The 12,464-nt window shown below is 63.6% G+C and overlaps 3 protein-coding genes across 5 annotated transcripts in view; 1 reads left to right on the top strand and 2 right to left on the bottom strand.

Moving 5' to 3' along the window:
• Window positions 1–1,759, bottom strand: part of CHLRE_17g734961v5 (uncharacterized protein) — a 15,010-nt gene extending 13,251 nt beyond the window's left edge. The window contains exons 1-3 of one of the 2 annotated variants that reach the window (XM_043072525.1): window positions 1,597–1,759; window positions 781–1,091; window positions 389–486 (exon numbers count right to left, since the gene is read on the bottom strand). In XM_043072525.1, coding sequence (XP_042914984.1) covers window positions 389–486; window positions 781–888 — 206 coding nt within the window. In that variant the 5' untranslated portion in view covers window positions 889–1,091; window positions 1,597–1,759. The remainder of the gene's footprint in view (window positions 1–388; window positions 487–780; window positions 1,092–1,596) is intronic. The other variant, XM_043072526.1, reaches the window with a different exon arrangement.
• Window positions 1,760–1,912: 153 nt separating this feature from the next.
• Window positions 1,913–9,675, top strand: CHLRE_17g734900v5 (uncharacterized protein). Of its 2 annotated transcripts, XM_043072523.1 has the most exons (17): window positions 1,913–2,234; window positions 2,590–2,670; window positions 3,042–3,131; window positions 3,396–3,512; window positions 3,787–3,831; window positions 4,106–4,194; window positions 4,442–4,535; window positions 4,809–4,925; window positions 5,020–5,094; window positions 5,342–5,480; window positions 5,729–5,781; window positions 6,207–6,329; window positions 6,796–6,897; window positions 7,186–7,293; window positions 7,624–7,704; window positions 8,046–8,159; window positions 8,622–9,675. In XM_043072523.1, the coding sequence occupies exons 1-17, from the start codon at window positions 2,139–2,141 to the stop codon at window positions 8,766–8,768; spliced, it is 1,671 nt and encodes a 556-aa protein (XP_042914983.1). In that variant the 5' UTR covers window positions 1,913–2,138; the 3' UTR covers window positions 8,769–9,675. The 2 variants fall into 2 exon arrangements, with proteins under 2 accessions (XP_042914983.1, XP_042914982.1); XM_043072524.1 differs by lacking the exon at window positions 5,020–5,094.
• Window positions 9,676–9,938: 263 nt separating this feature from the next.
• Window positions 9,939–12,419, bottom strand: CHLRE_17g734821v5 (uncharacterized protein). The gene is made up of 6 exons (XM_043072522.1): window positions 12,360–12,419; window positions 11,693–11,743; window positions 11,417–11,476; window positions 11,061–11,102; window positions 10,734–10,772; window positions 9,939–10,483 (listed from the first exon to the last, which is right to left on the bottom strand). Exons 1-6 carry the CDS (start codon window positions 12,372–12,374, stop codon window positions 10,349–10,351), a joined length of 342 nt encoding a protein of 113 aa, XP_042914981.1. The 5' UTR covers window positions 12,375–12,419; the 3' UTR covers window positions 9,939–10,348.
• Window positions 12,420–12,464: the final 45 nt, after the last annotated feature.

The raw sequence follows: 12,464 nt of genomic DNA, 5'->3' as shown, positions 1-12,464 counted from the left end.
CGTCGACATCGCCTCTGACACCGCCGTCCTCCGCTGCTGCCCACACACTGCGCCGTCCTCCGCTCCTGCGCTCCTCTGTCCCCCGCACTGCCCACCCATCCGCTCAAGCCCACACACTGCGAGTGCGGACCAGCATCTCCCGACGCCGTCACACAGCCCGCACCACCGCCCCAGCCTCCACCCCAGCCTCCACCCCAGCCCCTCCCAAACACCCCACACCACCACCACCCTCCCCTTCCCCCTCCTGCCCACCCCCCCTCACCCTACACCCCCCCTACACCACACCCCCCCACACACACACGCCCCCTCCCAACACACACACACACACACACTCACTCACTCACACACTCACACACACACACAGCCACGCCCCCCCCCCCCCCATCACACACCCACCTTGGTGGTGTGGAAACGCGCCCCGCTCTCCAGCAGCAGGTACACCTTCTCGCCCTCCTCGCCGGAGCGGGCCAGCTTGACCACATACGTCTGACGGGGGTTTGAAGGTTTTGAAAGGTTGGGAAGTTTGGGAAGCCGGGTGTGTTGGCGTGATACATGCATGCGGTGTGGTGTGGGGACTGTCCCTCAAAGCCTCAGCGTCAGCACAGCCCAAGCAACCACCAACCCGCAACCCGCCAACCGCCCTTGTATGTGCGCGTGCCCAGCTCCCGGCCCCCTTCTCCTTTGCCCCCTCTCCCCTGTCCTCTCCTTCCCCTCCTCCCTCCCCCCTCTCCTCCCCCTCCTCTTCTCCTCCCCACATCCCTCCACACACCCCAGCCCCACCTTGGGCGTGAGGTCGTAGATGTTGGCGACACGCAGCCCCAGGATGCGCTGCCGCAGACACGCCACCTCCGCCGCCACGTCAGAACTGCTCATGCGCTGTTTCACCATCTTGTCGCACTCGCACTCGCACTTGTCTGCTGGCCTCTGCCTTTGCCGGGCCTCGGCTGAAAGTCTGTGACTGGGCTTGACTCAGCGCCGCAGCACGAACTGCGTTGGAATGTTGGCGCCAACGCGATAGCTGTAAGAAGTTGTCGCTCCTTCAAGGGAGTTCGTGGGCGTGCACAAAAGCGCGGTGCCGCCGCTGCTTCCGCCTGTGGCGGCCAGGCCAGGCAGGGAACCCACGTTAGTCCGTCCGGTGCGCAGCATGCATGTGCTAGTGCGTGCCTGGGCTTGTGCCTGGGCTTGCGCCTGGGCTTGTGCTGCCAACTGCGCCCACAGTTCCACTGCACCATTGTGCACTTGGATTCGAGCCGGCTGGGTGCCTGGCCCGGCGTTCACTGAGGGGGCCGGATGCGGAGGTAGCCGCACCACGTTACCGCGTCAGGCCGCCCCGTCCTCTGCACTGGCTGCAGCTGCCCGCGCCGCCCGCAAACGCGCTGTGGCCTGCCCCTCCCACACCCTGCCTTTGAATTGACAATAGACAATGTTCTCTAGGGTTCGCGACCAAGCCTGGAGCAGGGGCGGCCGAGACCTGATGTCGAGGGCTGCTGTTGCGCAAAGCTAGACGCGATGTAATAGATATTGTAGTAGACTGCAAGTCAAGCAAGCAGACACCTAGCCCGGTCTGTTAAAGAGGTCAAGAAGGCGCGAACTGACCTACCCAAGCTCCTTTGCGGCGTCTCCAAGGACAAAACTATGTCCAATAAGCAGAATTAAGCAAGTTGTCTGTCGTGAGGTGATCTAACAGGGGATAGACTTAACTTCCAGAACTCCCAGCCTTTCAACTCGGTGACATTGAAATTATTTCGTGTATGCCATCTTTATCCGAAATAGGCAAGGGACTTTGGTTGTTAGGGCACTCCGGACTTGGGCATCGGAAGGCCACGAAAGCATGATGGTACCGCGATTGCCTGTCAGTGTTGAGTAGTAGCCAAGCCGTAATACAGTTGCAATAGCACACAAGAGACACATCGTTACTGTCACCATCCTGCTCGCTTGGCCCTAAGTCCCTCGGGACTACATCAATTCGATCTGTGCACCGTGTGGTTGGCGTTAGGGCTGTCGGCTCGCGCTCCGCTCCTGCTGCCTATATGCTCAGTTCCGCCCTGCAGCGCACCAGCTGCGGTCTGAACTTTGGCCGGCGCGTTAGCAGCTCGGGCCTAGCCGCGAGGGTCCTTCATCCGTCTTCTTCCATCGCCATGGGCAACCGCGGCTCTAAGCAGCAGGTGGATGGTCGCCGCCAGAGCGTGCGCGGCAGGGCCACGGCCACAGCGGTGCCTAAGGACACCAAGAAGGTGGGGCGGTGAGGGGGTTTGAGGGGGGCGGGTGAGGGGGATGAGGGCGGTGAGGGGGGCGTGAGCGCGCCGGGGGCGGCGAGGGAGGTGTGCGGGGAGGGGCGGTAGCTTGGAGGTAGGGGTGAAGGAGCGGCTGGGATGCCTGAGTGGGAGGTGCTAGGCTAGTGTGGGTTACAGGGAGGGGAGGTGCTAGACTAGTGTGGGTGGCAGCTGGGCGCACGAAGACTGGCACGGTGGCGGACCTGGACGTTAGCGCCTGGTGCAGATACACACACGCACTCCCCTGCACGCCTCCCAACACACCCGAACACACACCCGAATTACACGCACAAACCCTCACCCCCCCCCCTCGCAGGCCTATGAGATGCTGTGCGAGCGGCTGAAGGAGCTGAGCGCGCTGGGCGGCATCAGCGGCCTGCTGGGCTGGGACGAGATGGTGAGGGGGAGAGGGAGAGGGACAGGGACAGGGAGAGGGGGAGGGAGAGGGGGAGGGAGAGGGGGAGGGACAGGCACAAGGGACATATGTCAGGGAGAGGGAGAGGGAGAGGCGGGCATCCTCACGCGTGTGTGTATGTTATCAGGCGTGTGCATCAGCAGCCTGCTGGGCTGCGACGCGATGGTGAGGGGGGGAGGGAGGGGGTGATGGAAAGCCGGCTGCTTAAGTGCAGGGGGGAGGTGGCACGAACGGAGGGAGGGCCTAGGCCCGAGGTGCTCACGGCACTGGCCCCTCCTTGCTCCCCCCCCCCCCTCCTCACCCGTGCTCAACCACCACTCCACCCCTTGCTCCCCGCCCCTGCCCCTCTTCAGGTGATGATGCCCGCCGGCGCCGCCAACAGCCGCGGTGCCCAGAAGTCGGCGCTGGCGGGAGTCATGTACGACAAGAAGACCGACCCCACGGTGAGAGGTGGCGGGCAGCCTGGGTGGAGAGGCGGAATGGGCTTGAGGAATGGGGAGAAGGAGAGTGCTTGGGACCGCTCGTCACGTCGGCCGTCTAGCCTCGCCGCTGAGACTATAGCTGTTCCACTGGCCCCTATGCACCTGGTACCTCGGGGTAAGTGCACTTCAATCCTTCGCCAACACCGCAACACCGCACCCCTCACCTCACCCCCACAACGCCACACCACACACACACACACACACACACACACACACACGACGCAGCTGGGTGCGCTGCTGGAGACGCTCCGGGCCGCCCCCGCCGGCGCGCTGGACCCGGTGGCGGCGGCGGTGGTGCGGGACGCGTCCAAGGACTACGTCAAGGCCACCGCGCTGCCCAAGGTGGGGGTGGAGAGGGTTGGAGGGGAGGGTTGGGGAGGGGGTTTTGAGGGGATTTAGAGGGGATTGAGAGGGGGTTAGAAGGTTTAGAGGTGGAGAAGGGCTGGGGAGATGGTTGTCTGCATGCAAGACAAAGTGAATCAGACCGACAGTGGGAACAGCGATTACTACATGGGGGCGGAGGAGGGGGGGGGGGCTCTCACACAAGCTCGCTCATTCCTCGCTCTCTAACGCTAGCGCCGGCTCGCCCCAACACACACGCACACGTGCCGCACAGGAGCTGGCCCAGCGCATTGCTCGCCTGGAGACCGACGCGTACCCGGTGGGTGGGTGGGTGGGTGGGGTTCGGTGGGTGGCGGGGCTGGGGTTGGTGGCGGCGAGTGAGGCAAGAGGTATGGGGTGGGTGGCCAGTGGTACGGAATTGCGGATGGGCCGCGATGAGGCTCCCCATCGCCATCGCCATCGCCTGGTATCCCTGTCCCACTCCCAGCCCTACTCCAACTCAACACACGCTCCCCCCCCCTCCTATGGCAACGACTTCGTGGAGTTTCCAACCATCTTTGCAAACCGCCCCACCCCCACCACCACACACACAGGCGTGGGTGAAGGCCAAGCAGGCCAGTGACTTCTCCATCTTCGCGCCCTTCCTCAAGGAGTGGGTGGAGGTCAACAAGGAGAAGGCGCGGTGAGGGTCGGGGGGCGGGGCGGCGTGTCGCGTGTCGCCGTGCCGTGCCGTGTCGGCGTGTCGGCAGTCGTCAGCCTGCCACTCAACAGACATGTTGATCTACTGGCGTAATGTGCAAATGTTCACAGGCATGCCTGGCTCTCACGGCCGCAGCTTACCTAGCCTAATGTAGCTGATGCGTGATGCGTGCCCTCTTTCACGTGTCTTCTCCCCTCTCTCCCTCCCTCCCTCCCCCCCTCCCCTACAGCCTGATCGACCCCTCCGCGCCCGCCTACGACGTGCTACTGGACGACTTTGAGAAGGGCCTCACCAGCGCCCGCCTGGACGCCGTGTTCGCACAGGTGGGGGGGGGGGAGATGGGGAAGAGGGTGGGGGGAGCAGGTGGGTGGGGGAGAGGATGGGAGCAGGTGGGGTGTGGGGTGGGGGTGGGTGTAGATACCAGCCCAAACTAAACCGAACCCAATGCAATAGGGCGAGGGGGGTGCTGATGGGTGGATGGGGGTTGTGGCATAAGCCCACAACTCAGCGAACACAGAGACACACGCGCACCGTAATGGGCATGGTGGAAACATCTCTCCCCTCAAAACACACACGCGCGCCCGCCGCCCACGCAGGCTCGCGAGGGGCTGGTCCCCCTCATCGCCGCCATCAAGAGCCGCGGCGCCAAGCTGGACGACTCCTGGACGCACGGCGAGTTTGACGTGGAGGCGCAGGCGGCCCTGTGCAAGAAGGTGTGGGCAGGGGGGGAGGCGCAGGCGGCCCTGTGCAAGAAGGTGTGGGCAGGGGGGGAGGCGCAGGCGGCACTGTGCAAGAAGGTGTGGGCAGGGGGCGGAGGCGCAGGCGGCCCTGTGCAAGAAGGTGTGGGCAGGGGGGGAGGCGCAGGCGGCCCTGTGCAAGAAGGTGTGGGCAGGGGGGCGGGGGGCGGGAGGGCGGGAAGGAAAGGGAGCGGGGCGGAGGGAGGGACGGACGGAGAGAGGATGGGTAGGTGGGTGATTCGGACTGCTGTCCAGTTCCAAACCCCAACGCCTAGCACACACGCAACCCTCCCCCCAGCACAACTCTCTCTCCTAAGTACCCAACCCAACCCCGCTTGCCACGACGAACCCCAAAACCCCCCGCACACGCACGCAAACACACACACGCGCAGATCGCCCTGGATCTGGGTTTCGACACGGAGCACGGGCGGCTGGACGTGTCCGTGCACCCCTTCACCGGCGGCGCCCACCCCACCGATGTGCGCATGACCACCCGCTTCAAGAAGGAGGATGTGATGGAGGGAATCACGGGTGAGGGGAGGGTGTGTGGGAGAGGGGGTTGCGTGTGTTGTGTGTGTGTGTGTGTGTGTGTGTGTGTGTGTGTTTGTGCGTGCTTACCGACAGGGAGCGGTGTGTGTGTTTCCGTGTCGTGAGAGAACAGAAGAAAGCGGTGGGGACGCTGCGCTTCATCTGGCCATCCCCGCAACTGCCTCTTTTCCCCATCTCCTTAGCTAACCATGAAAGTAACCCCTCCCCTGTTCCCACTCCCACTGCCCCAGGCGCCATCCACGAGACCGGCCACGCGCTGTACGAGCAGGGCCGCAACCTTGAGGTGTGTGTGTGTTTGTGTGTGTGTGTGTGTGTGTGTGTGTGTGTGTGTGTGTGTGTGTGTGTGTGTGTGTGTGTGTGTGTGTGTGTTTGTGTGTGTGTGTTTGGGGGGGAGGGAGAGCGTGGGAGGGGCAGGGTGAAAGGGGTGGCGTGTGTATGGCATCCGCTGCACAGACGTGTGGGAACCCCTCATGTGTGCCAACACCTCCACACTCCCCCGCTTGCCCCCATCACCCATCCCACACAACCCTCCCACCCCGCGGTCTGCAGTCTTCCGTGCATCCTGTACCGCTTTTCGAACCATCCCTGCAACCCCCTTCTCCCCCCTCCCCCGCCCCGCCCCGCCCCGCCCCACCCCCCTCTACCGTCTACCATTTCCTTAACTAATCATGAATGTAACCCCCCGCCGCCCCACACACACACACGCAGTACGACGGCCTGCCTGTCAACTCGGCCCTGTCCATGGGTGTGCACGAGTCGCAGTCGCTGCTGTGGGAGCGCATGGTGGGCCTCAGCAAGCCCTTCGCGGCCTACCTACTGCCGCTGCTCAAGGTAGGGAGGGAGGGTGTGTGGTGGGTGGGTTTGGTGGGCGGGTTTAGTGGGTGGGTTTGGTGGGTGGGTGGGTGGGGGGACATCCACCATCCCGTGAGGAAGCCCCCGGGGAGGGATGGGTGGGCGGGAGGCTGGGGAGTGGGTAGCAGTTCAAGGGCGGCGGGGCAGGGGCGGGGGCGGCAGGTTGCTGCTGTGTATGCGAGTGCAAGTGCAAGGGGGTGGAGGCGGCAGGCGCCACCAGGGCACCGCGGGCGGGCCCATACCAGTCTCCTGGAGGCACGCAGCCTTCCAGTTTGGGGTTTAGAGATACCCACCACCGCCGATCCCCGCCCCAGACACATTTGCACACCCGCCGACGTACGGTACTGACCCACACACGCCCACGCATACACACACACCCTGCTTGTATCCTGTTCCCAATGTTTTTGACCTTGCATCCCCACCCCACCCCCACCTCAACCCGCAGGAGCGCTTCCCCGCCACTTTCGGCTCCGCCACCCCCCAGCAGCTGTACGAGGCGGAGAACACCATCCGCGAGCCCAGCCTCATCCGAGTGGAGTCGGACGAGGTGGGGGGGGGAAAGAGTGGGAGGGGGGAGGGTTGTAGAGGGGGGGAGGGGGGAGGGAGGTGTAGCGTGTGTGCGATGCATGTGGTTGTCATTGTGCACCATATTATTGTATGGTACTTGTAAGCTGGTAAGACTCTTGCCTGCCTACCTGCCTCCCCTTAGCTTCAGTTGGCACGGCACCCCCACGGCACGGCACCCCACCCACGCAAACCTCCCTCCCTTCGACGCACAAACACAAGCACACACACGCCCTTCCCTCCCTTCCCTCCCTTCCCAATCCCCCCCCAGGTGACCTACCCGCTGCACATCATCCTGCGCTACGAGCTGGAGCGCGGCCTCATGGACGGCTCCGTGCAAGTGGACGACATCCCGCGCCTGTGGAACGAGAAGATGCAGGTGGGTGGGATGGCGTGGGTGGGCGGGGGTGTGGGTGGGAAGGGTGGGTGGTTGGGTGAACGGGGTAGGAAAGCATACGGCGGACGCGCCGCAGCCCATGCCTTCTCAATGCCCAGCCCTTGTCGTACATGTCGGCGCCGCCCACTCCTCATGCCTCCCCGCCCTCTCCCCGCCCGCCTCTCTCCCCGCCCACCCCTCTCCCCGCCCACCTCTCCCCAACCACTTATCCTACCCACCTCCACACCACCCACCTCTCCCACCCACCTCCCCACCACCCCAATTCTTAATAACTAATCTTGAATGTAACCCCCGCCCTGCCCGCCCCTGCAGTCCTACCTGGGCGCCACTCCTCCCAGTGACGCCAAGGGCTGTCTGCAGGACGTGCACTGGAGCGCAGGGCTGTTCGGATACGTGAGTGGGGGCGCTGGGGGCAGGGGGGCTGGGGTTGGGGGTGAGAGGGTGTGTTGGAGAGGGTGTCAAGATTGTGTGAAAGGGTGTAAGAGGGTGTGACAAATCTGGGGGTTTGGGGTAGGGGAGTGGGTGGGCGGAGTGGGTGGGTGTGGACATGGGTCATCTGTGCCTGCGCGACGCCCGCAAGGACTCAACACACCACCGCACCCCGCTGCGCAACATTGCACCGTTCCAAGGTCGCCGTCTTCTGACTGTCTCCCCCTCCCCTCCCCTTCCCCTCCTCCTCCCCTCCCCCCCCCAATACACACACCCAATACACACACGCACACGCGCACGTGCAGTTCCCCACCTACACGCTGGGCGCCATGTACGCCACCCAGATCTACGCCGCCGCCGCCAAGGACATCCCTGGGCTGGAGGACAAGATCAAGGCCGGAGACTTCGCGCCGCTCAAGGTGGGTGCGTAGTAGTTGTGCGTGGGCGTGAGTGTGTATGTGTGCGTGTGGGAATGTGGCGTCGTTACCCACCCCACCATATCGCCACCGTCACCTGCAATCCGCCACCCATCCCCCACCCATTCATTGCCATCCCCGCTATCTCCACCACGATAGAACCAGTTTCAAATGGGACCATCTTTTTTCCCTCGCCCCCCCCCCTCCGCCGCCGCACGTCAAACTTTTAAAATGACTCCGTTCTCCACTTGGACGGCTAACCCCTCCCCTCTTCCCCGCAAATTTTGCCATGGCATATTCATGGGATAGTAATGAACTACTCCCGCTTCGCTTTGTGTTCCATCATGAATGAAACACCCCCTCCACACACAAACACACACAGTAGTCCTCCGTATGCCGCCGCGTTGCTGCATCGCACACATTGCCCTACGCGTAATGTTTTCCTTGTGCTGTTTAACACAACAGTCCTGGCTCAACGTCAAGATCCACAAGCTGGGCTCGCTGCACGCCAGCGGCGACGAGCTCATGACGGCGGTGACCGGCGGGCCGCTGGATCCGTCCGTGTTCCTGACCTACCTCAAGAACAAGTACACCGAGCTGTACAAGCTGTGAGCGGCAGGAGGAGGCAGGAGGAGGAGTATTGGGTTTGGAGATGAGTGCTGTGCGGAGGAGCAGGAGGAGGAGGAGGAGGGGAAGGATTATCGGGTTTGGAAGGAGCTGTACAGAGGAAGAAGGGGATAGGTGTGGAGGTTGATGCTGTGAGGGATCATGTGAAGGATAAGTGCGCGGTGATGTGACGATGGCGTTAAGAGCAGGGGAGGTGCGGGCGTGCGGGAGAGGTGGTGGCCGCAGCAGATGTGGCGGCAGAAGTGGATCGGCGGATTGAGGCAAAAGAGCATGGGCATGTGAACGTGCATGCTAAAATCAGACGCCGCCGCAGCAGTGGCAATGATTATGCTACCGGTATGAAGACTTGAAGAGGGCACAAGGGAAGGCAACACGTGCGACTACTGCTGTGTACCGTGTGCGATGTGCGGGAAGTACGTTCGGTGAATGGTAGGTGGCAGAGCAGTGCGCGTGTGAGTGGTGCAGAGCAGTGTGTGAGCTGACAGTGCGTGATGAGCTGTCCAGCACACGAGCTGCTGAACGCGTTTTGGCCCCACGCGGTCACAAGGTCATGCTCGCCTTGCTTTGCTGTTGTCATTATCCGAGGTCACATGCTATTGTCATAATGCGAGGACGTACGCATTGGTACGGCATTGCGCCTCCCCCGGTAACAAAAGCCACAAGCGCCCCCGCCACGCCACCGGCGGGCGGCCGGCCAGAGCGCCGGAGGAGGGCGCCGCAGCAGCACAGCTGACAACGAGGGCTGACACGGCCCCGCAACGAGTAAGCCACAGGGCATTAACACTGGCGTGGCGGCGAGACAACGCGGCCGGTGCGACCAGAGGCAAGTTGTGCGTGAGGGGCTGCCTCTTCAGTAAATGAGTAGTGGGAGCAGTACGGTACGGTACCAATTCCACTGCCGGAAAGGCGTGAACGCAAGCTCGATGTAGTAGGCGGCAGTGGAATGGATCCGGTAGGGATGCATGCGCCCGCATCTGTCTCACAAACCCAAATGGACCTTCTGAAGCTTCAGACGCCTGCTTTTTCGTAGACCTCTGGTGGTGATAGGATCTGCCTGTCATGGCCAGCACCGCCTGCTGCAGGTATCACGTCCATCCCCCTCAGCAACTCTTATTTCTCCTTACCATCACCGCATGCGCACAACGGTACTTGTCGTGCTTGATATTGTTACAACTCATGCAAGGCATGATGCGCATCGAGCGTGCGGCCGAGTCTGGCGAGGCAAGGGTGTTGGCGTCAGTTGCACTGGCCTGCTCACACTTAGTCCTCATCAGCAACCCATTTTAGTGCCCACTAGCACAACACAGCCATAGCCACAGCCGCCCTGCAACGACCACTCCTACCCCAGGCTTTCACACACGGCACCGACAACTACCAATCCCAAAATAAAACACGAACTTAGCTAAGTTGCACCTTATCAACCACACGACCATCACTCACCACCGCCTGCCGTCTGATAAGTCCGCCATCACGCAGTCTCACGTACGACGTTGCGCTTAAGGCTGCTCACCACCTCATTCCACTCCGCCGCTACTGCTGCTGCTGTTACTGCTACCCTGCAGGGCTCATGGCTGCTGCCGCCGCCGCCGCCGCCGCCACACAGCGCGACCGGCTGCGCCGCTTAGCCGTGAATACCCATTCCGTGCTGCAGTGGCGGACAGGATGGCAGACCACAGAGAGTACAGGTCGGGTGAGTGGGGCTGTGTGCGTATAGATGGTGCGGAGGTGGGGACGGTGCCCATACATCCCGCCCGATACCGGACATCATGCACGTACGCGCACACGCACACGCACACGCACACGCACACGCACACGCACACGCACACGCACACGCACACGCACACGCACACGCACACGCACACGCACACATTGGCAGGTATCGGTAAGTAACTCCGGCGTCGTCTGGGCGGGCTTTCGTTTTCACACACAATCCCCACACCCCACACCCACCTTGGCCTTCTCGGCAGTCTCGTCCGCGCAGTGGCCGGTCTGTTGGGGTTGGGGTGGCGAGGGGGCAGGGGTGGCGCGGGGGTGGGGTGGGGCGGCGTGCATATGGCGTGGGGGCGTGGGGCGGAGATGAGGGGAGCGGAGCGGAAGTCAGGGTGAGGGGAAACGATGGAAGGCGGGAGGTACGCATGCCGGCGGCAGGCGAGGGCTAGTGCGGGATGGGAGCGTCACAACAGCCACAGCAATCGCTTCTGTCATTCCCTCATGCCATCACATCCTCAACAACTCAACTACTTAGGAAAAGTCACGAAACGCGCGGGCACCACTCACCGACTGGGTGGCCTCCTTGACGGAGTGCTGGGCCTTGGTGGCCTGTGGCGGCGGCGGGGGCGGCGGCGGCAGGGGCGGCGGGTTAGGAGTGAGGGGCAGGCAGCAGCAGCAGCGTGTGGTGAGCGGGCGGCGGCAGGGCCGTAATGCGGGCAATGAACAAAGGCATGCGGTTGGGGTGTGAGCCCTTTCAACACCGGGGTACGACACACATGGAGCGGTCGCACGTGTGGAACGCCACCCCGCACCCCCACCACCCGCACGTACCACCCCCACGGTACCACCCCAACCCCCAACCCACCACCCCAACCCATCACCCCAACCCACCACCCCAACCCCTCCCCTCCCCCCGTCCTCACCGCCGACTCGGTGCCGTGCTGGCCGCCCATGGTGGCCTCCTTGATCTGGTCGCCGGTTTGCTGCAAGTGTGGGGGGGTGGGAGGGTGGGGTGGTGGGGGGAGGGGGTATGAGGAAGAGGGCAGGGGTTGGGGTGGGGTGGAGGGGTGGTGGGGAGGGTGGAGAGGGCAGGAGCGCGGCATACATGGGGGGCAACATGTGTGCACGGACAACACACGGCGTGCATCCTAGCGCACACACGCTTTCCCCCCCCCCCCCCCCCACACACACACACCTACCTGCACCGAGTGCTGAGCGCCGGTCATAGCCTCCTCCACACGGTGGCCGATCTGGAGGGGGGGAGGGGGAGGAGCGGGGGGGGGGGATGGAGGGGTGGAGGGAAGCGGGCAGGGGCGGGGAGAGCACCCCACACGACACCCCGCTACCGGCCTCGGAGCACGAGCTCGTTCCAGGCGTGCCACGAGCACGCACGTGCGTCGGCCCCATTCCTGACAGCACCCTGACAGCCCCACCCCCTGCTTCCTCTCACCCGCAGTTATCCACCACTGAGCCCGCCCCTCGCTGTATGCCCCTGCCACATCAGGCACCACACCCCACCCCACTGCCGCATGACTACTGCCCCGGTGACGGACGGACGAACCTTCTGGGCGGTCTCCTGCGGCGTGTGTATGGGAAGGTAGGCAAGAAGGGGAGGGGGGAGGGAGTGAGGCGAAGGGTGAAAGGAGGGAGCGGCGGTGAGGGGGTGGTGGGGGTGGGTGATGGCGCCGCGGACGGCAAGGTGTGACAGGGCGCGGGGGACTAGCTCTCCCGCCCCGCCGCCGCCGCCGCTTCTTGCCCTTTCGAGCTGAAGCCAGCGCAGGATTCCTGACCGCCCATCGCGCCCCTTCTCCCTGCCCTCCACCGCCCTCCGCCCTCCGCCGCCCTACCGCCCTGACAGCTTCTCACCTTGATGCTGTCCATGTCGCTGCTTGGCGGAGAGGGGGAGGTGGCTTCGATGTGTGCGGGTAAGATCTGCGCGGCAGCACAGGAAGAGGAATTGTGTGATACGTG

Source organism: Chlamydomonas reinhardtii, chromosome 17, assembly GCF_000002595.2.
Source record: "Chlamydomonas reinhardtii strain CC-503 cw92 mt+ chromosome 17, whole genome shotgun sequence".
NCBI lineage: Eukaryota > Viridiplantae > Chlorophyta > Chlorophyceae > Chlamydomonadales > Chlamydomonadaceae > Chlamydomonas > Chlamydomonas reinhardtii.
The sequence above is the reverse complement of the archived record's forward strand: the minus strand, read 5'-3'. Positions and strand labels throughout refer to the sequence as shown.

Coding starts and splice junctions, on each gene's coding strand:
- CHLRE_17g734900v5 (XM_043072523.1), top strand. CDS start 2,139: ATGGGCAACCGCGGCTCTAAGCAGCAGGTGGATGGTCGCCGCCAGAGC. Junction 4,195..4,441: donor GTCAACAAGGAGAAGGCGCG/GTGAGGGTCGGG, acceptor CCTCCCCTACAG/CCTGATCGACCCCTCCGCGC. Junction 4,926..5,019: donor AGGCGGCCCTGTGCAAGAAG/GTGTGGGCAGGG, acceptor AGGTGTGGGCAG/GGGGCGGAGGCGCAGGCGGC.
- CHLRE_17g734821v5 (XM_043072522.1), bottom strand. Junction 11,103..11,416: donor AGCACGGCACCGAGTCGGCG/GTGAGGACGGGG, acceptor CCGCCGCCACAG/GCCACCAAGGCCCAGCACTC. Junction 10,484..10,733: donor AGACTGCCGAGAAGGCCAAG/GTGGGTGTGGGG, acceptor ATACGCACACAG/CCCCACTCACCCGACCTGTA.